This window comes from Chrysochloris asiatica, unplaced genomic scaffold, assembly GCF_000296735.1.
Source record: "Chrysochloris asiatica unplaced genomic scaffold, ChrAsi1.0 scaffold00409, whole genome shotgun sequence".
NCBI lineage: Eukaryota > Metazoa > Chordata > Mammalia > Afrosoricida > Chrysochloridae > Chrysochloris > Chrysochloris asiatica.
In genome coordinates this window covers 472,259-493,737 of record NW_006408927.1, presented here as the reverse complement: position 1 = coordinate 493,737, position 21,479 = coordinate 472,259, and the positions used below count along the sequence as shown (strand labels likewise).

General features: G+C 54.7%; 1 protein-coding gene across 1 annotated transcript; it reads right to left on the bottom strand.

Annotated features, from left to right (window-relative positions):
- Positions 1–2: 2 nt before the first annotated feature.
- On the bottom strand, positions 3–21,476 carry HCN2 (hyperpolarization activated cyclic nucleotide-gated potassium channel 2; the record flags this gene model as incomplete). The annotated part of the gene is made up of 8 exons (XM_006876730.1): positions 3–691; positions 2,795–2,959; positions 3,073–3,313; positions 6,436–6,582; positions 8,688–8,906; positions 10,235–10,396; positions 10,881–11,304; positions 21,187–21,476. Coding segments are annotated over 8 exons (2,337 nt in total), but the record flags the coding sequence as incomplete, so codon positions are not given.
- Between the last annotated feature and the right edge of the window lie 3 nt (positions 21,477–21,479).

Genomic DNA, 21,479 nt, shown 5'->3' with positions numbered 1-21,479 from the left:
GGTCACAAGTTGGACGATAGGCGCGAACGCGCAGAGTCCAGCGGGTCTAGGGTGCCGGCGGTGACGCCGGGCGAGGCTGAGTCCCTGCAGTCCGGGCTCGGCGCAGCGCCCCTTGTAACCGCAGGCGCGGGGCCCAGGCGCGGTGTAGAGCTGCTGGCTGGGCGCACGGGGCCTGGGCCGGCAGTGGAGGCCGCAGCCGCGCCATGGGGCAGCGAGGGCTGCGAGGCGGACAGCGGACGTGACGCACGGCTCAGGCGGCGCGCAGGCAGCACAGGACCAGCGCGAGGGCCGGCAGGGGAGCCAGGGGCGCCAGCATAGGGCGAGGTCCGCGGTGCCCGGGGGCTGGCGGGTGCGCCCGGGGGGCTGGCGGCAGGTGGCGTGGGCCCAGGTGCCTGGGGTGCAGGCGGCATGCGGCGCACAAGGCGCGGTGAGCCGAGCGCCAGCGGGCCCACGAGTGGGCGCGCCGCCTGCGGGCAGAAGCTCATGGCCACGGCCTGCTGCAGCGTGGCAATGGCCGAGGTGACTTGCGGAGGTGGAGGTGGTGGGAAGAGCACGCGGCCGCGCTCCGCCTGCTGCACCATCTCCCGGTCATATTTAACAATCTCCTGAATGATGGCGTTTTCCTGGTTGTTGAACACGCCTGAGTTGAGGTCATGCTGCACCTTGTGTAGCAAGATCGAGTTCTTCTTGCCTGGGTGAGGAGAAGGGCGGTGAGCCGAGCGCAGGAGGGAGCGCGGGCTCACATCACAGCAAGCATAGGGGTGCTCAGTACAGTGAACAGGCAGTGCGTGCCTGCTACTTACAACAAGCAGGTCTGACACATCTCTGCACACACCAAGCATATACTGCAGACCTCTGTGCTCCTCCAATGCACGAAATGAGCGCCTGCTGTGTACAGTGCCTGCTGCATGCAGTAAGTTGGCACAGAGTGTCTCCAGGCGTACCAAGCAGATACCGAACACCTACTACACATAAGTGCACACTGAGCACCTGCTATATGCAGGTGTTAAGTACCTGCTGTATACACCAAACAAGTATTCACTGCCTCCTGCATACAGTAAGATGTCTGTTGTCTTCTTTGTGCAGCAAACACATGGAGCCCCTGCTGTATACAGCAAATATACATGAAGCACCTTCTGTGAAGAACAAGCATGAGCACCTGCTGTATACAGCAGACAGATACTGAGTGCCTGTAGTGTACGATCTACATCTGTGGTATCTAGCCAGTGTGGAAGTGGGGGCCTTTAAGTGCTCTTCTGCCTCATAGCAACACTGTGAATGTAGTTAATACTCATTAACAACTTGTGATATGCAGATGATACGCTCTTGCTTGCTGAAAGCAAAGAGAACTTATGACTGGATCCATAATATCAAGATAAATGGAGAAGAAAACGGAGGTTTTCAAGACTTCCTTTTGCTTACATCCACTATCAACACTCATGGAAGCAGCAATCAGGACATTAAACAACTCACTGCGCTGGGCAAATCTGCTGCACAAGACAAAGATGTCAGCTTGAGGACTAAGGTGCACCTGACCCGAGCCACAGTATTTTCAATAACCTCGGATGTATGCGAAAGCTGGACGACGAAAAAGGAAGCTGTACTGATGCATTTGAAGTATGGCATTGGAGAAAAATATTCAAAGTACCATGGACTGCTAGAAGGATAAACCAATCTGCGTTGGAAGAAGTGAAGCCAGAGTGCTCCTTAGAAGCCAGGCAAGACTTTGTCTCTCATACTTAGGACCTACTATCTGGAGGAACCAGCTCTAGAGGACATCACGTTTGTTAAAGTGGAGAGTCAGTGAAAAAGAGGAAGACGCCCAACGAGATGGATGGGCACCGTGGCAGTAGCAATGGGCTCAAGCTTAACAATGATCGTGAGGTTGGTACAGGACTGGTTGGCATTTCCTTCTGTTGTGCATAAGGTTGTTACGGTTGGAACCAACATGATGGCACCTAACAACTACAACAACAACATAGAGTTTCTGAGGCAGGGCTGCTGGATTTGAACCACTAACCTTGTGGTTAGCTGTTCAATGATTATCCTACAATGCCACAGCTAGCAAGCATGTATGAAGAACCTACTGTACACAGAAAATACACCTAGGCCCCCAACATACCCAGGTGTATTGAACACCTGCTAGTGGCAAGCAGACACACTGAGCACTTGCTAATACTGTGGTCTCACCACCGCACCACCAGTACCTCCTCCTAGCCCTGGTTCAGTCATCATCTGCTGCTGAGTCATCAGCAAGTTCTGAGGGTTCTCCCTCAGCCATAGCTGGGAACCTCTTACCTATGGGTAGCCTTCACTGAGCAGGACCACCATCTTCTCGCACCTCCTGCTGACCTACTCCCCCTTGAAGAATGCAAATCTAGCCAGGTACTCCACCTGCCTAGAATCCTCCATGACTCCTTAATGCTCCTGGTTTACAGTCCAAACTCTGTGTAGGTCTGACCCTGCCCGCCTGACCTTCCCAAGCTTCCAAGCTTCCTACCTACCTCAGGGCCTTGGCATATGCTGGAACATGCCTCCCCGCCCCCCTCCTTGTACCTGGCAACACCCATTCATCTCAGTCCCCACTCAGTATCACCATCTCAGTGAAGCCCCATCCCAACACCCTCTCCCCTCTTCTGTGACATAGCATGGCTGCCTTGTCCATCTCGGCAGGGTTCAGCCACAGGACAGGGCCGCCCTGCTGCCTCAAGAGCCACAGCGCAATTGGAAACGCTGCAGGTTGATGGGTCCGCGAGTCCCCGCCCCGCTCCAGCCAGGTGAGTCCCCCACTCACCGATGCGGTCTAGCCGGTCTATGGCAACGGTCTCGAAGGCGCGGCGCATCATGGGATACTCCTCCAGCACCTCATTGAAGTTGTCCACGCTCAGTGAGTACAGGCGGCAGTAGGTGTCAGCCCGCACGCTGGCCGTGCGCCGGCCCCGCGTCAGCAGGCAGATCTCTGTGCGTGGCCAAGGGATGTGCCCTCAGCTGATGCAGTGCTGGAGCCCACCTCTTCCTCCTAGTGACCCTACACCCTCCTCCCCAGTTCTCACCTTGGCCCCAGACACTCACCCCCGAAGTAGGAGCCGTCGGACAGTTTCATCTCCTTGTTGCCCTTGGTCAGCACGCTGACCACACCGTGTTGGATGAAGTACATCTTCTTGCCAATGGTACCCTCGCGGATGATGTAGTCCCCTGGCTGGAAGACCTCGAACTTGAGCTTGGTCAGCATGGCAGTCACAAAGTTGGGGTCAGCATTAGCAAACAGAGGCATTGAGGCCACCAGCTTCCGGCAGTTAAAGTTGACAATCTCCTGTGCGAATGGGGAGCAGGAGGCAGGGGTGGTGTCAGGGCATGGGCCTGGCCCCTACTTACTATTTCACCACGCCTTTGGGACTGTTTTGTCTCTTAGGGACCCTCAGTTTCCTCATCTCTGAAATGGGTTTATAATCTCAACCTAAACTTAGTGGCCAAACACTGAATGTTTTCCTCTCAAAGGCAGGATAAAGAAAGATGCTCACACATTCCATTCTATATACAGTACCATATTGGCGATCAAGCATTAACACTCACAGAAGCAGCAGTCAAGAAATCAAACAACGTAGTGCATTAGGCAAATCTGCTGCACGAGACCTTTTTAAAGTGTTGAAGAGCAGAGATGTCAGCTTGAGGACTAAGGTGTGCCTGACCCAAGCCATGGTATTTTCAATAACCTCATATGGATGTGGAAAGCTGGACAGTGAATAAGGAAGACCACAGAAGAATTGATGCTTTTGAGTTATGGTGTTGGAGGAGAATATTGAAAGTACCATGGGCTGCCAAAAGAACCAAGAGATCTATGTTGGAAGAAGTGCAGCCAGAGTGCTCCCTGGAGGCCAGGATGGCCAGACTTCGTCTCTCGTACTTTGGACATATTGTCAGGAGGGAGCAGTCACTGGAGAAGGATATCATGTTTGGTAAAGTAGAGAATCAGCAAAAAAGAGGAAGACCCGCAACAAGATGGATTGGCACAGTGGCAGCATCGATGGACTCAAGTGTGGCAACAGTAGTGAGGTTGGCCCAGGAGCGGGCAGTGTTTCATTCTGCTGTGTATAAGATCACTATGAGTCAGTACTGACTCGATGGCACCTAACAACAACAACAACATATTGGCGACACTGACCCACACAATCAGACAAGAAAAAGCATTTGAAGAGTAAATAGTAAAATGATAACTCTTGGCAGGTAATATGACTGTCTGGAAAACCCAAGAGAATCAATGGAAAGTCCCAAGCTTCCTGCATTGAGTCTAAATTATCTGTATAATCAAGAAAAACTATATTCAAAATAGGCACTATTATTTGTGACTTGCCACAAATGGAAGAGAAGGAGAAAGGTTGGAAAATGTTTGGGACTTCTTTTTAAAAATGAGTTTCATCATCAGTTGAAAGCTGGCAAGAAATAAATGTGTTCAAACCTCAAAAATAAAGAAGGAAGGGGTCCCATGGCTCAACTTTAAGCCAAACAATAGTCAGGCTTAGAGGAGGAGCTCTGGTAGCGTAGTGGTTATGAATCGGGCTGCTAACCTCAAGGTCAGCAGATCAAAACTACCAGCTGTTCCGTGGAAGAAAGATGAGGCGTTCTACTCCTGTGTAAAGATTTGCAGCCTTGGAAAGTCTGTGCAGGGTCACTGTGAGTTGGAACCGACTCCACAGTACTTAACAACAACAACAACAAGAGGTGAATAATCACACGGGGGGGGGGGTGTACACATTCCCTAGAACAACCAACCCTAGGAGATGAAAGGGCAGCATTTTCCCAGGAAAAAAGCTCAGAAGGCAGGCGGGATAGGAGAGGAGGGGGAAAGGAAATGGGAAACGTGTGGAGGAAGTGGGAAGAGCACTGTGATACGGTGGGAACTGCAATCAGTCTGCGGGAAAACGGATGTGCCCTGCAAACTTTCTCCCCAATCACAGTAAAACCTTTCAAGGAAGGAAGGACAAGAGCAGCTGGGGGTTAGGGGCAGGAGCTAGACTTGCCCGAGTGTTTTGTGTTTTCTAGATTTGACTTTGAAACTGTGTCCACGTTTAAACGATTGCCAAACACAAAAGAGCTTTCAATGGAGAAAATCACTCTGCATCCGGAAAACAACATGTGTACACATGATCCCTCCACCCCACATCACCAGTGATCCTCTCCTGAGGCCGAGGCCTTTGTCCTTGTCCTGCCCTCCACCGGGGATGTCCTAGGCGAATCCCTGCACAATTCACACCTGGCCTCCTACACACATCCCCTCCCCGACCATGGGTGCTGAGCATCCCAGCTGTGTGGGCCCACCCTGAGCAGCTGCTCAGCCCCACCTCCCTGAGGCTGAGACCACTGCAGCGCAGCACAGGCTAGGGTACACAGTAGGTGCTCAATAACTGCTTGGTGAGTGCTAAGGGTCTAACTGTGTCACCAAAAAGACAAGCTCAAGTCCTAAGCGGGGTACATGACAATGCGACCTAATTTGGAAATGGGATCTCTGCTGTAGTTGTTATGTGCTGCAGCGTCTGTTCTGACTCATAACGACCCTATATAGGGTTTGAGGTTTTAAATACTTGCAGGAGAAAGTCTTATCTATCCCACGGAGCGGCTGGTGGATTTGAACCGAAAACCTTGTGGTTCACAGTCCAGTGCTTATCTGATGAAGCCCTGGCGATCCAAATCTCTGCAAGTGTCCTCCATTGACATGAAGCCATATTGGAGGAGGTCCTAGCCCAGTGTTGGGTGTCCTTATATAAATAACCAAGCCTAGATTCTCAGTGACCACATAGGACAGTGTCCAACTGTTCCTGAGGGTTTCTTCACAGGAGCAGACTGCCTCATCTTTCTTCCTGGGAGCGGCTGGTGGGCCTCTGTGGTTAGCAGCCCAGCGCCTAACCCACAGCGTCACCAGGGTTCCTTGATGTCCTCAGAAGAGGGAAATCAGGACAGATGCCCACAGAGGGCACACAGCCACGTGAGGACAAAGACAGACATGGACTGAGGCGGCCCCAAGCCCAGGGGGACCATTCCCCGGTCCTTCAGGAGGGAGCTCAGCCCTGCGGACACCTGGGTCCTGCTCCCAGTCACCGAACTGGAAGACACTAAAGAGCGCTGCCTGCAGCTATCCCAACACATCTGGCATGGACAGAGGATGGACGGATGGACAGGGAAATGACAGTCACACCTGTGCTAGTGAGCACCCACTGTGTACAGGTGCTCTACATGTAACTCGGCTTCACCCAGGTGTCACCTGCTCAAAGTCACAGGCCCCTCTCCATGCCTCCCGCCCTGGGCCCCGCACCTCCCACAGCCGGCTCTCTGCCCCACGCCCGCCACGCGGCCTATGCCGCGCCTGCGCCCTGGGCCCCTCGCCGTCCACAGCCCGCTCTACGCCCCACACCTGCCGCGCCTGCGCCCTGGGCCTCTCACCTCCCGCAGCGGCCCGTTGAGCTCGCCCAGGATACTGTCCTCATCGAACATCTTGCCCTGGTACCGATGCTCATAGTAGTCGTGGATCTTCTGGCGGAAGTCGGCGGGCAGCTTGTGGAAGGACATGTACTGCTCCACCTGCTTGTACTGTAACCGGAAGTGTGGAGAGTCAGATCGCTATCCCACATGGGACAATCCGGGGCTCTCCCAACTTCACAACAGTAACAACCAAACACAAAATACAGAAAACTCAGCATGTGACGGTTCCACATAAACAAGAAAAGTGCTTAGTATAAGGGTATCCCATTCGAGATTTGGAATACACCAAGCCCATGCCACGTCTCACTGTGACCTTACGTATGGGCTGAGCACAACGTTGTAAATCTACGGGAGCAGACTGCCACATCTTTCTCCTGTGGGTGTGTTTGAACCGCTGACTATGCAGTTAGCAGCCCAAAGCTGTGCCAACAGGGCTCCTATTTGGGAGATACCTATGCTAAAAAATATTACTTGTTTTTCTGAAATTCAAATATAACCAAACCTAATCCCACAACGGAGTTCTGGTGTGGCGCTGTGGGTTAATGCGCCAGACTGCAAAGCCGTTTGAACTGCAAGGTCAGCGGTTCAAGCTCACCAGTCACTCCTTGGAAACCCTATACAGGGTCACCTATGGGTTGGAACTGACTCGACGGCACTTAACAACAACAATCCCATAGTGGTTATGATTTGAGCTGCTAATCTCACGGTTAACACTTCGAAACTACCAGCTGTTCCGCGGGAGAAAGATGAGGCTTTCTGCTCCTGTAAAGATTTACAGCCTCGGAAACTCTGTACAGGGTCGCTATGAGTCAGAACCGACTCCACAGCACATAGCAACAATTCCATAGTCACTCTGACACATCGTGACCCTGTACAACATTTGCAAGTCTAAATCTTTACCAGAGCAGACAGCTTCATCTTTCCGGTGGGCTTGAACCACTGACCTTGCAATTAGCCCAGCACCTAACCCACTACGTCACCAGGACTCCTTCCAATAGAACTAGACCTCTTGGATTTTATCTGGCCGTGACCCCACTCAGTTCCACCGGGTCCCTACCCCAAGTCCAGCCTGAAATTCCAGAGCCCCCTCCCAAACTCTCCTTCCTGCTGGTTGGGTTAGCTCCCCACATGAGTACCAGGCCCTGCTATCCCAGAAGGGCACCCGGGGAGCCCCAGCCCCACTTCCACCCAGCCCCCTGCCCAGCTGCAGCTGCCCTGAGCTCAGCAGAACCCGTGACGGCGGGCGGGTGGCGGCACCAGCTCATGTTTGGGTGTGAGGCCCGCCGTTTCCGGACAGCAGGGACGCCTGGCACTGGGCCCGCCATAAAGGCCGGGTTTAGGACAATGGGGCAGCATCCAGAGGGGCCTTGTTGTTGTTGTTGAGTGCTGTTGAGTTGATTCCAACTTACAGCGACGCTGTTTAGGGTTTTCGAGGAGCAGTGGGTGGGTTTGAACCACCAACCTTGTGGTTAGCGGTCCAGGGCTTATCCTAGAAGGACAAGACTGAGGCAGACAGTAGAACTCACGGAGGTTGGACCTGGTGCTATGCTGGTCTCCTGTTGTCATTAAGTGTTGGTTCCCACTCATAGCGACCCCGTATAGGGTTTCCGAGGAAACGCTGATGGGTTTGAACCACTGACCTTGCAGTTGAGAGTCCTGACCCTTCTAGTGCCACCCGAGGACTCTGCTTCTCCTCAGTCCTTCCTGTTCCTTCAGGGGGCCCCCACACTCATCCTGGGACTGTGTTTGTTAACCTCCATTGAGTCAGTTCCAACAATAGTGACAGAGTTTCCCAGGAGCAGCTGGTGGGTTTGAACCCCTGACCTTGCAGTTAGCCGTCCAGTGCGGGTCCTACAGTGCCATCCCAGGACTCTACCTTGGAGTTAGCCTGATGGAGACTTTCCCAGGCTCCCAGGCCAAGTTGGGGTGGCCAGTCACTCTCCCCAGACCCTCCCCCGTGGATCCATCTCCTCAGTGTCCTTGAATGACCCCAGATATCAGACCTACCCAAAACCTCACCACGAGATGGCCCAGAGACCCTATGTGGACCTGACCCTTCCTGCCTGCTTCTCCCCCACAACTCCCCTGTGGCTCCCACACCTGGGTCCCCCTATTCTCTGACTACATGGAATTGTGGGGTGGTACCGACTCGATGGCACCTAACAACAACAAACGTCCCCCTCAGGCTCCCAGGGCAGCCTCCCTCCACAGACCTTCTCCTGATACTGGCGTCTCGAAGAGTCCAGCGACTGGATGAGGGCCGTGGCGTGGCCGATGAACATGGCGTAGCAGGTGGCGCCCACGATCATACTCAGCATGGTCAGCCAGATGTCTGTCATGCTCTCAGGTGCCTGGCGGCCATACCCGATACACAGCATGTGACTCATGGCCTTGAAGAGCGCAAAGGAGTAGAGCTCGCTCCACGAATGATTCTGCAGGCAGGGAGCTTGGGTGGGTGGGCGCTCACCACCAGGGGGCCCTCAACCCACTCACAGGTGACAGGGGGGGTAAGCTCCGGATGCTCAGAGGTAACCAAGAGGAACTGTAAATGGGGGGTGGGGGTGGGGGACGGTGGCTGCAGTCAGATCCATTTTGCTGACAGGAACACTGAGGCTCAGGGAGAAGATATGCCATGAAGCTGCCTTCCCATTCATTCATGAGAAAACTGAGGTCAGAGGAGGTGAATGTTCTAGGAGCCTTGGGGGACAGGCCAAGCAGAGACTCTGGGTCAGAGCAGAAGGACAGGACAGGGCAGGCAAAGGCACCAGGCGGCACCCAGGCGGCCCTGCTCCACCCCCACCCCGAGTCCTCAGCTGACCCCGGCTGGAGGGGTGGAGGGGGGTGGTGGCAGGGGGAGCAGCGGGCTGTGGTCAGGAAATGGGGCCACATGTGCTGGTGTCCACCAGACAATGGGCTGTCTCAGTCGGGAAGCTGTGCCAGGCGCCGGAGTGGGCACCCACGGGTTTTCCCTCTGCAGCATCTTCCCCCAATAGTGCCCACCTGCTGTGTGCCCAGTCCAAGAACCATTCCAACCCCTCCGTATGTCCCTGGGTCCCTGCTCCCCGGAAGTGCAGTGCTAACTCAGCCTTCACACCTGCCTCCACCCAGACCTGGGCCTTCCCACTTGGCACTTTCATTTCGTAGGGGGCAAAATTCCACTTTCCCCATCATCAAAAGTCTCAATGTAATTGTTTCTTTAAAACAAATTTATGTAAGTAAAAGAGAGGAGTCAGTCTGAAGGGAAGTTTTAAGTAGATCCGATTTTCTATGGTGACAAAACTGATTAAAAATCAACAACTCCCTCGGAAGGGCCCCCAAGGGAACTGGGGTTTAAAAGGCTCAAAGACATTGTAATGTCTCAGTGTGATGGGCCAACCCCAAGAGCATTAATGGGGGACTTGAAGCGTGGGATAGCCCTCTGGGCACTAATCGGGGACTCGAGATATGGGATAGTCCTCAGGGGCACTTAATGAGGGACTTGAGGTGTAGGACGCTCCCTTCCGGGCACTAACGGAGGGGGGGGGGCCTGAGACAGGACGCCCCCTCCCGGGCACTCACGGGGACCTGTGGTGGGACGCCCCTCCCGGGCACTCACGGGGACCTGTGGTGGGATGCCCCCTCCCGGGTACTCACGGGGACCTGTGGTGGGACGCCCCTCCCGGGCACTCACGGGGACCTGTGGTGGGACGCCCCCTCCCAGGTACTCATGGCCCTTGCAGCCTTTGGCTGTGCAGCTGACCGGCCCCAGTGGGCTGCTCACCACCATGTTGTTGATGGAGACCCAGCAGTTGTGCGGGAAGTCCTGCAGCATGGGGACCAGGAACTGCAGACAGCCATCCCAGTGGCATAACAACAGCATCATGCTGATAAGGTTGCAGATGCGCATGACCGCGCTGGCCAGGTCATAGGTCATATGGAAGATCTGGGGGTGGGGATTGGGGAGACAATGGCGGCTGAGCCCCTTGGCCCCTGCCTGGCTTCCATTGTGCACCCTCCCCACCTCCAGCCCCGATGTGCTCCAAGACCCTGAGTTCTGCCCCACACACTCTGCCTCTGTACCTCAGAAACAGAGTCAGTGAGGGACAGTGTACAGGAGTCGCATTAGACTTGGGGCAATGGATGTGATTTTACTTCTCCGAGCCTGTTTTTCCCAGTGCCATAGTGGCTTGGACCCCAACTCTCACAGGACTGAATGAAGACAGAGGGAGGTATATCCCGGTGTTACGGTCTTCATGCCCTGCCTGTGCCCAGCCCACAGCCTGCAACCTACACCTCCCCACCGCCCCAACTGCAGGTTTTACACTGTGGCTCCGCCCCTAGAGACTTTTGGCCCCACCCTTCCTCCTTGGCCCCGCCCCTCACCCCTGGGGCTCCCTCTGAGCTCCGCCCCTGCGGCCCCCACTCACCTCCTCCCACTGGTGGATGTAGCGGATGAGGCGCGAAAGGCGTAGCAGCCGCAGGAGGCTGAGGATCTTAGTGAAGCGCACAATGCGCAGCGCACGCGCAGTCTTGTAAACCTCAGAGTCGATGCCTTTTTCTACGATGAGGAAAATGTAGTCCACGGGAATGGAGGACACAAAGTCCACCACGAACCACGTGCGCAGGTACTTCTTCTTGATCTTCTCGGGGTCGAGGATAATCTCCGTGTTGTCCTCGATGACGATGCCAGTGCGAAAGTTCAGCACCAGGTCCATGAGGAAGAAGGTATCTGAGACCACATTGAACACGATCCACGGGGCCGTGGTCTCGTCTTTGAAGAAGGTGATGCCCACGGGAATGATGATCAGGTTCCCCACCATGAACAGCAGCATGGTGAAATCCCAGTAGAACCTGGGAGAGGGAGGCGAGGGGCAGGTCACAGCTCCAGGATCAGCCCCGAGAGGGGCACCTTCCCGGCTGCCTGACCCTCCTCCCCATCAGACCACAAAGCATGACCCCCAGCCATCCTCACTGGTGTGGACTCCCTCCCTGTAGGCCTCCCGAACCTTCCCTTCCAGCCCAGTTCTGACCTCCCTTCCTTGAAGAATCTAAAGACCTTAGGAGCCCAAGAGGTCGCTCAAAAATAGATGAAATGTTTAGCCTGATCAAAAACCCGTGGACAATGTGCCTGGCACAAGCTGGCCTTCAAAGAGTACCAGGGAGAGAAAAGCTGGTACTTGAGAATTTAGAGCGAGGAGGCCAGGCAGGGACACCGCGTGGGTGTTGGATCCACAGCACAATGGAGTGGGGCAGGGAGAACTAGAACCTGTAGAGAGGCTGGGACCACGGCAGTACAGCCCCCCAACTCCAACCTGAGGAGCTGAGCCGTGTTTCCACTTCTGGAACGTCTTTGGGAGTCAGACACTGAGAAGTGGCCAGGGAGCTGGCCCAAGAGACAAGAGAGAGGCCAAGGCTGGGGCCAGGGCCAGAGCAGAGGACTTGGAGGCATGATCAACAGGACCTGGGACCTTTAATATAGCAAATTCGTGTGAAAAGTGACGACCAGCTGCTTCCCCTCCCAAATACGTCCAGAAGGGACACATGTCCCCAAGGTCAAGTCTAAATGCCCACCTGGGAAAGACTCGAGGGATAGGGACATTTAAAGAGCATATCTGTCACTGGGCTGTGAGCTCCGGTGGCACTGTAAGGTAGGCCCTGACTTACCAACAGCAGCCACTCCTCGGGGTATGGATGAAGCTGTCTGCTAGTTTTAGAAGTCCTAAATAGTCATTATGACTTGGGATCAACTTAATGGCACATGTCAATGGATTGCTTTTTCTTTTTTGATCGTTGGATTGGGCACATGGTTGGAGGGACCAGTCACCCAGGAAGATCCACAGGCAAAGGCAGCCCTTAGTAATCAAGACAGTGAGTCTTAGCCAATCAGACCTGCGGAGTGTGTGAGCTGACACGCCCCATGCACATTTCAGCAAGGGTGTCTTGAATTTCCAAGCCAATCATTTGATTTCGCTCCTAATGGTGCAGGGAAGAGACCTCCCTGCCTGACCATGGATTATGTTGTTGTTGTTGTTGTTAAGTGCTGTCCAGTCAGTGACCACTCATAACGACCTTGTCTAGGGTTCCGGAGGAGTGGCTGGTGAGTTTGAACTGCCAACCTTGTGGTTCATACCAACCTTGTAGTCCAGTGCTTATCCTAAGGCACCACACTAGGATTTCATGTTGTTGTTGTTATGTGCCGTGGAGTCGTTTCCGCCTCACAGCGACCCTGTACAGGGTTTTCGAGGCTGTAAATCTTTATGAGAGCAGAAAGCCTCATCTTTCTCCCGCAGAACACCTGGTAGTTTCGAACTGCTGACCCTGAGGCTAGCAGCCCGATTTGTAACCACTACACTACCAGAGCTCCATAGGATTTCATGTTAGCCCTACTTAATATTATGAAATTATATTAAGCCTGGGGGCTTCTAGGGAGTTGGTCTTTCGGTCCAGCCTCCAATCCACCATGACTATGGTCACGGCACCATTTCCTGAAGGTCCCATCACACACATCACACACGTACGTGACTGCATCAGGAAGGACTATCAGAAGCCTGTGACCTCCTGGGGTCTTCCTTTCTGATTGCTAGAAGAAGAGACTGAGGTTCCAAGAAGACTGAAGGCCCTAGCAATAACAAAGCCAGGTGAGTGTGTGGGTTGGGAGCCACGGTAAGCTGGCTCCATCTTTCTGGACGGCACTGCGAGGGAAGAGCTATTAACACCACGCCTGCCTGGTGACCCAGGAGTTCCACTTCAGGGATTTGAGCACGAGGAAACGGTCCAAAAGGAGGAATAACATTAAAAAGTAATTTGTAGTAAGATGCTCACAGCAGCTCCATCTGTAAGAGCCAAAGTCTGGAAAGGATCCAACGTCGAACATCACGGTGGCGTCAGCAGAATGGGGTGACACTCTGCTTCTCTTGCTCACTAACACGTGTGACCTTGGGCAAGTCCCTCCAACCCCTTGGAACCTCAGTCTCTTCGTCCGTAAATCAAGAGGGAAGAGCCCAGCAAACCACAACCTCTGCGCACCCCTTGAACACGCTCAGATCTGGGTCATCAAGTGGACCTGGGGACTCTGGTCACTGTGGAGAGGGGGTTAGGCTGGTGGGACAGCCCCCTAAAAGACATCTGCGGTGCTGAGATGCTGAGCTAAGAACTGGCATGGTCAATTGTGGGGGTCTCCTCCCTGCTTCGTTAAGGCTAAAATCAAATGACCTTGCTTGCAGTCCAGTACTCCGCCTTTCCCCTGAATCAGGGTGGGTGGGCACAGATCCCCAGCTAGGATACTTGCTCATCTCTGAAACCTCTAGGGCCCCAGGCACTAGCCAGGGCTGAGGGGCCACCTACTTGCTGCTTCCCCCCTCCCCAAAGTGTCCTTGCTCGGTTACTTCTCGTCTCTCCTCCAGTTTTTCCAGAGACCCTGCAGATGGGGAAACTGAGGCCCAGTGAGGTGAGGCAGCAGTGACAAGAATCTGAACCTGAGGCCAAAGCTTAGGGCTTGGGTGTCCAGTGCTCAGGGCCCTCCCTTCTAAAGCCCCCCAATTGGCAAGTGGCTCCGATTTTATAGCTGAGGACCCAGGAGCGGGGTCCAAAGGGGTCCAGAGGGTTCCGCCGCCAGAGCACCATGGCATCAGTTTATCATTGGTCTGGTGACAGGTGGGGAAAGTGAGGCCTGGCGGCAGGAGTGAGTTGGCTGAAGCTCTAGTTAGCAGAGACTGGAGTCGAGCAGCGATATCTCCTCCTCCAATCCTCTCTAGCCCATGTGTGTCGGGGAAGGCTCTGTCCAGGCGTCCTCAGCACCCCACCCGGACAGTTAGGAAGGGCACAGGCAGGCAGGACCCCATAGGAGAGGAGAATCAGGCGGGAGGCAGGCCAGGATGACAAATGGAGCAAATCTGGGAGGAATTAGGGGCTGGGGGTTAGATTAGACCAGGTATGGGCTAAAGGATTAGGAGCAGGAGGAGGGATTAGGAAAGGGAGACTCTCAGGGTGATGACAGACGGGCTCCTAGACACTGCAGGGACAGAGCAGACATTCCAGGACCTTAGCCCCACACTCCATAACCACACACTCCCACCCACCTTGGGGTTTCCAGCAGGGACAGGACAGGTGAGGGATGTGCACAAACAGATCAATGCATGTGAGGGACACTGTGACCCAGCCAGATGGTGGTGGGGGTGAGCTCTTTAGCCAGAATGGGATGGGCTTCTGGGGGAAGGACGGAGAAGGAGCTCAGCACTGCAGGAACAGCCAGTGCAAAGGTCCTGAGGCTGAAATGAGATTTTCACTTTTAGTGGGCGTCGTGACTGTAGTGGGGGGGGTTTAGCTAGAGCAGAGGGAGTAAGGGGAGGTAGGAGTGGAGGGTAGGCAGGAAAGGCGACTTGGAGATGCAGTGAGTTCGGCATTAGGCTGCTAACCACAAGTTGGATGGTTCAAACCCATCAGCCACTCCACAGGAGAAGAACTAGGCAATCTGTTCTCTTAACCATGTACAGTTTCGGAAACGCTCAAGACCATCCCTCCTCTGTCCTATAGGGGCCGCCATGAGTAGGAATTGACTCAGTGGCAGGGGGCTTGGGTTGGGGGCTCTAAGAGGGCATGGGGTGGGGCGATGGGAGAGTGCAATTTGAACCACCCTGCTGATAGCCAAGGCAGGTAGGAGTTGGGGTGGTCTGTGCTTGCTGGTTTGGGTGTTTCCAGGCTAAGACACAGAGTTTGCTGATAGGGGACTATCAGGTCACGTATGGCCTTTGGAGTGTCCCCCACCCCAGAGGCTCCCAGCTTGGCTGGGCATCAGGTCAGGGGGCCTGAGGGACCTGAATTGCTTAAAGAAGAGAGTCAGTGACCAAAGATTCCTCTAAGTGTGGAGGGGGTCTTGGTCACCCACCCCTGCCCTTCATGAAGAGGACCTTGTTTCCTCCCAGTTGGAGGCCCTGGGCCTCATTCCTCCACTCTGGAAAATGGGTCTGTCTCCTGATGGCTGAATGCCAAGCAGATCCTCGGCCGCAACCCCAGCACAGCTATGCGGTTTAGGACCGAGGCAAATGACTAAAGGATTTGCAGAGCGGGGTGCTCATTGTGATCTGCTGATCTGCCAGGCCATCGGGGGCAGGGGTCCTGGGCCTCCAATCCTGCCCTTCCCCCTCCCCTCCATGGCCCCCTTGTCATCAGCACCACACGTCCTCTGAGGACCGGGCAAGAGATCAAGTCCTCTCCCTCCCCCACCCAAACCTGGCCACCAGGGACATTCTAGGGACTACTGGGTACCTTCAAGTCAGCTCTGAGTCATGGTAACCCCACGTGACAGAGCAGGTCTGTCCCTCAGGAGCCCCCATGCCATCATCTTTACAGAAGCAGAGCTCTAGTTCTCACTCCCACAGAGCCACGGAGTGGGTTTGAACTGCCAACCTGTCCACTAGCCGCAGAGCACTTAACTGTTGCACTACCAAACAACAACAAAAACCTACTGTTATCAACTCAATTCCAACTCACAGCAAGCCTATAGCGTAGAGTCTAGCTGCCCCGTAGTGTTTCTGAGACTGTGCCCTATATGGGGACAGACAGCCTTGTTGTTCTCCCATGGAGTGGCTGAAAGGTTCGAACTGCCAACCTTGTGGTTAGCAGCCTGATGTTTAGCCCACCGCGCTACCAGGACTGCTTGTTACAGTAGTAAACTCACTGCCATCGAGTCGGTTCTGACTCAGTGACCCTATAAGACAGCCTCGTCTGTCTCCTGAGAAGTGGATGGTGGGTTTGAACCACCAACTTTTCAGCTAGCAGCCACCACCAGGAATTCTGTAATTCAGGAAGGCGAACCTGAAAATCAGCAGTAACCGGGAAGACTGAAGTCAAACCTCATAGGTACTGATAGGCAGATGGCCGAGATGAAGGGAGTCCTGGTGTGGCGCTGTGGGATAAAACACTGGACCCAAAGGTCGGCTTGAACCACAAGGTTGGCGGTTCAAACTCACCAGCCGCTCCTTGGAAACCCTATACAGGGTCGCTAAGAGTCGAAACTGACTTGATGGTACTTAACACCTGCCATCTCTGTGCTCCTCCCAGACAGAGCTCCCAGAAAATACACACCTGAGCCCACCCCCAGACCCCATGCCTCACTCTCCCACACCACCACCCCTGGAGGTCATGGTGGCAAGTTGTTGGCCCAGAATGGGAGGCTGAAGTTCAGCCCAGCCCCACCCCAACTCACAGGTGACCCACAGTCCCTCCCTGGCTTCAGGGTCCCCACACCTGCCCAACACCATTCTCCTCCTTCACCTGCATTACTATTGCCACCTGGGAGCCCTTTGAGCATTTAGAATCGGGGTAGGTTATGTGGGGGGCATTGATGAGCTGATGGTGTAGTTATTTTTTTCTGGGGCACACAGAGACCCCAGGAGTTCGGAGAGGCCTCAGCCACAGCTATGGCCCCAGGAGGCTCCAAGCCATCTACTCCCCTTCCTTCACACTTGGTGCGCAAAGAATGGGAACCAAACCTTCCCTAGTCATGGGGCCAGCAGGGGAAGGTTTCTGAACCCCAAATCTTCCTGCCTGTCCCCCATACTTGCTTCTTCACCATCACACCCCACGGAAGCTCCTGCATGCCGAGCCCTTGGAGGACCAGCTTTTAGAAGGAAAATCCCATTCCTACCACGTCCACGTCCACCACGTGGCCATCCTATGTGTGTCGGGGGAGAACTGCTCTGTATGGTTTTCAATGGCCAGGCCTTTGTTCCAAGCAGCCTCTGGCTGGATGGGAACCTCTAGTCTTTCTGTGATCAGCACTTTACCCTCTGCACCACCACGGGGGGGGGGTCCTAAATGAAGGAATTGGCTCTGGGCTTGTCCCAAGGAGCCCTGAGATGATGGAGCTGAGGGGGTTTGCCCTTCTGCAAGTTCCACAGACTTCCCCTTGTTTCTGCTCAGCGGAGGGACTGGAATGGGACAGGGTCATTCCAGGTGCGGGAGTGGCCATGGGAAGGTGACACAGAGGTTTGGAGGATGGGACGGCTGCACCCAAGAGCCTCTTGAAGAAACAGCTTATCCTTTACAGGGAGGGCCCAGCAGAGGCGGGGTGGTGGTGGTGGTGGGAGACAGAAGGAGAAGCTTTGAAGCTCAGTGAGATACTGAAATACAACCGTGAGAATCAGATAATCCCTTTTCTCTCACATTTGGGGAAACTGAAGCAGAGAGGCCTAGTCAGTCACAGAGCCAGGCCTGGACTCCTAAACCTGCTGGGAACATACACAGAACCACGCAACACCTTGTACTTGTCTCTCTTCACCGGAAACCCTTCCCCCCACCCCTCCGACACCTTCAGCTGGCATCCTCTGAAGCCCGTGTGCATGGCACACCGGGGTCACTCCAGGTTACCAGACAGTAACTGTCCCTTCTACAAGTCGAGGCTTGGGGAGGAGGAGGCACCTGGATCTGTAGACCTGCCTCACAGTTTACACATTTGGAAGGCAAATACAAAATCCCTCCATAAAAGACCCCATTCCATAAACAGTTCACACACACACACACACACACGCACACAAGTGTTCACATACACGTACACATTGTATTCACACATACACATATACAAGGGGGCTTCAGACAGTTGGTGGGAAAATTCCACTATTTTCAAATTCAATTTTTCCGTGAACTTTTTGAAGCCCCTTATACACACACGTGCACACACACACTCACAGTCCTTAGGTGGTGTAAATGGTTAAATGCTCAGCTGCTAACTAAATGGTTGGCAGTTTGCAGCCACCCAGAGGCACCTCAGAAGAAAGGCCTGGTAACCTCCTCTAGAGAAATCAGCCACTGAAAACTCTGTGGAGCACAGCTGTACCTGGACGAGTTGGAGTCAGCTCAGTGATAGCTGCTAAACAGACACGCACACACATACTTGCAAGGGGGGGTTTCAAAAAGCTTGTGGACAATGGAATGAAAAGATAATGGAAATTCTCCACTAATGCCTTGAAACCTGCTTGCACGTATGTATGTATACAAAGGTTCCATTCCTAGAAAAAAAGGGAGAATTAAGCAGTCTGAGGGTGGCGCTGTACGACATGCACTCGATTGCAAGGTTGGTTTGAGCTGCAAGGTTGGTGGTTCAAACTAACCAGCGTATACAGGGTCACTTTGAGTTAGAACCATCTGGACAGCAACGACAACAACAAACCGTATACAGGGTTGGTATGACTTGCAACTGATTCAACAATACCTAACAATAACAACAACAAAAGAACAAAAAGAGGGACTCAAACAAGCACACGTCTATGGAAGAGAATGCTCACTGCAGCCCTATTCACAATTACCCCAAAGTGGAAACCACCCAAGTGTGCCTCAACCGATGATGGCTAAACACAACGTGATCCATCCACACAATGGAATAGTATTCAGCCCGAAAGAGGAATAAAGTATTGATTCCAATTCATAATGGCCCTATAGGACAAAATAGAACTGCTTCATACGGTTTCCAAGACTGTAAATCTTCGCAGATCAGACCAGGCAGCTTCATCTTTCTCCTATGGAGTAGCTGGTGGGTTCTACCCACCGACCTTTTGGTTAGCAGCCTAATATGTAACCCACAGGTGTATCTGCCGATGGAGGCAAAGCTTTCTGTGTAGGGTGGTAAAGAATTTGAAGAGCACGTGGGGTGGGAACACAATACAAGGACTGTACGTAATACCACTGAATTGTAAGATTCAAAGTGGATTAATTCTATGTGGCTCAGACTTTGTCACAAGAATGGAGAGCTGTCTAGGCATATCTGTAACAACCCCTAGAAAGCCTTTGCCTGTGGCTGCCATGATTAGACGCAGACTATGAGGCCGTAAAGGGCTTTGCTTCCAGGTGGCCCTGCCCAGTGTGAGTCCCAGCTCTGCCCCTAACCTTCACCTCTCTCAGATGTGAAGCAGCACCCACCTCACGTCGCTGTGAGGGTTAGATGGACACTTGGCCCAGAGATCGCTTGCAGGGCTGTCCATCAGAAGGACCTGGACGGGGCACAGCTGCCCATACAGCGGGGCTTACAGAAGCCCCAGCCACCCACTCCTGGGTGACACCTCTCTCAGCTTTGACCACCCTTCCCTCAGAGTGGGGCTGCCCCCATCCCAAGCAAGTCATAGCATTCTTGCTCCAACCCCACCTCAGTCCAGTTACACAGGATCCCTTCCTCAGCTAAGAAGCCCCAAAACACCCCAGGATGGAGGAGGGGCTGACTGCCAGAGCACGCAGTTCTAGCGTGTGCCTACCACGCCTTTGCTGGGTCATGGGAGGGCTCAGGGAACTCTCTGCCTACCTGCCATGGCTTTGACGTCGCTCTCCAGACAATTGGGATGGGGCAGGTAAACAGGGAGCTCTGGAAACCAAGTCCAATGTCTCTCCTTACCCTCATTTCACAGGTGGGGTGCTTACTTCAGCTCTCCTTACCAGCACACCATTTGTTGAGGAGTACTGATCCCATCCATATGGGGCTGTTCAGAAGCACCCCACCACACTGGATGCCTCTAGATCCCTTAGGGGAAGTGTAAGGGGTGAGAATGGGACCTCATTCCCAGACTTTCCTCCAAGATCTATCTCTGACTTGTATGCCCCTGGCCTCAGTTTTCCCAGTTGTAAAGGGAATACAATAGGGACCAGGGAAAGGGAGAGTTTCCACAACCCCTTTTGTCGAGTTCTGGTGATCTAGGAGCATGGGGTACCCTGTTCTGGGGTCAGAACCTAAGGGAGGAGAGAACCCCCGGCAGAACAAGGTCCCCAGGGCAATGAGAGGCCTCCGGCTGCTGTCCCTGGTGCTGAAACCACACGGCCCTCCCAGGTTCTCCCGAGGACAGTTGGGACGTACCACGTACACACCAACACCCCGAACTCAGACACCCATCGCCAGCACACCTGTCACTCACACTTCCATGACCACACGTGTGGCACCTGCACATCCACTCCACGAGCGCGCGAACACACACACCACTCCAACACAGACAAGTAGCCCACCTTGTAGACACACCCCTAGGGACACACACACCCCCAGTGCTGGCCCGCACCCCCAGACCCCTGCCTACGCGCACGCGGCCTTCACACGCACCGGCCACACAACGCCCACCCAGAAGCAAGAACCACAAACACCCACAGCCCAGACCGTACGAGGCCCAAGACACACACGCCGACCAAGTTTAATACCCAGAAACAACTCTACGCCCGCTGCACCCTGGTTTAGGGGACGTGGCCTCGGGCCACAAACCCACCTTCCTAAGGACACCCCCTCTCCATACACAGTGCCCCTCTTTGCACAACCGCCTGGACCAGAGAAGGATGCACCGCCCCGTGGCGCGGGGCGCAGGTGGACACTGTGGAAGCGCGCGGGGTCGCTTAACCCTGTTGCCGCCAGTCGCTGCCGTGCGCGTCCTTCCCGGGCGTCCTTCCTTCCTTCCGCTCCGCCGCCTCCCCGCGCCCACGTTCCCCTCTATTTGTCCTCTCCGCCCCTAGCGCTCAGACCCCTGCAGACCGCGCCACGCGCCCACCCCGCCCGCCTGCCACGCTGCCGCCGAGGGGTATCAGGGTGCGTGGGCAGTAGCGCGCCGGGGTCACCGCCAGGTGCCCCTCCAGGGCGGAGTCACAAGCGCTCGGGTCACTCTGAGGCGGGTCCGGGCTCGCCCGAGGTCACCGAGGGGCCCGAGGTCACCCGTGAGGCGCGCCGCCCCGCCTTCCAGACACGCCAAGGACGGCCCCTCGGCGCGGCGGAGCTACCTGAAGTCGCTGTAGGGGTGGATGATCCAGGCCCCCGCCGACTTGACGCGTTCCTGCTCGCGCTCCACGGCCTTCTGGCTGCCAAACATCCGCAGCGAGAACTTGTTGACACCGGGCTGCAGGAGCGCGCCGAACTGGCGCTGCATGAAGCTGGCCTGGCTGCCGCGCGGCTCCCCGGCCGGGCCCGCCTCCTCGCTGCCCGCCTCATCTGCTGGCGCTGGGCTGGGGCCCGCGGCCGCCCCGCGGCACGAGAACGACACCTTGGGGCCCCGCGCCGGGCCCTCGGGCCCCGC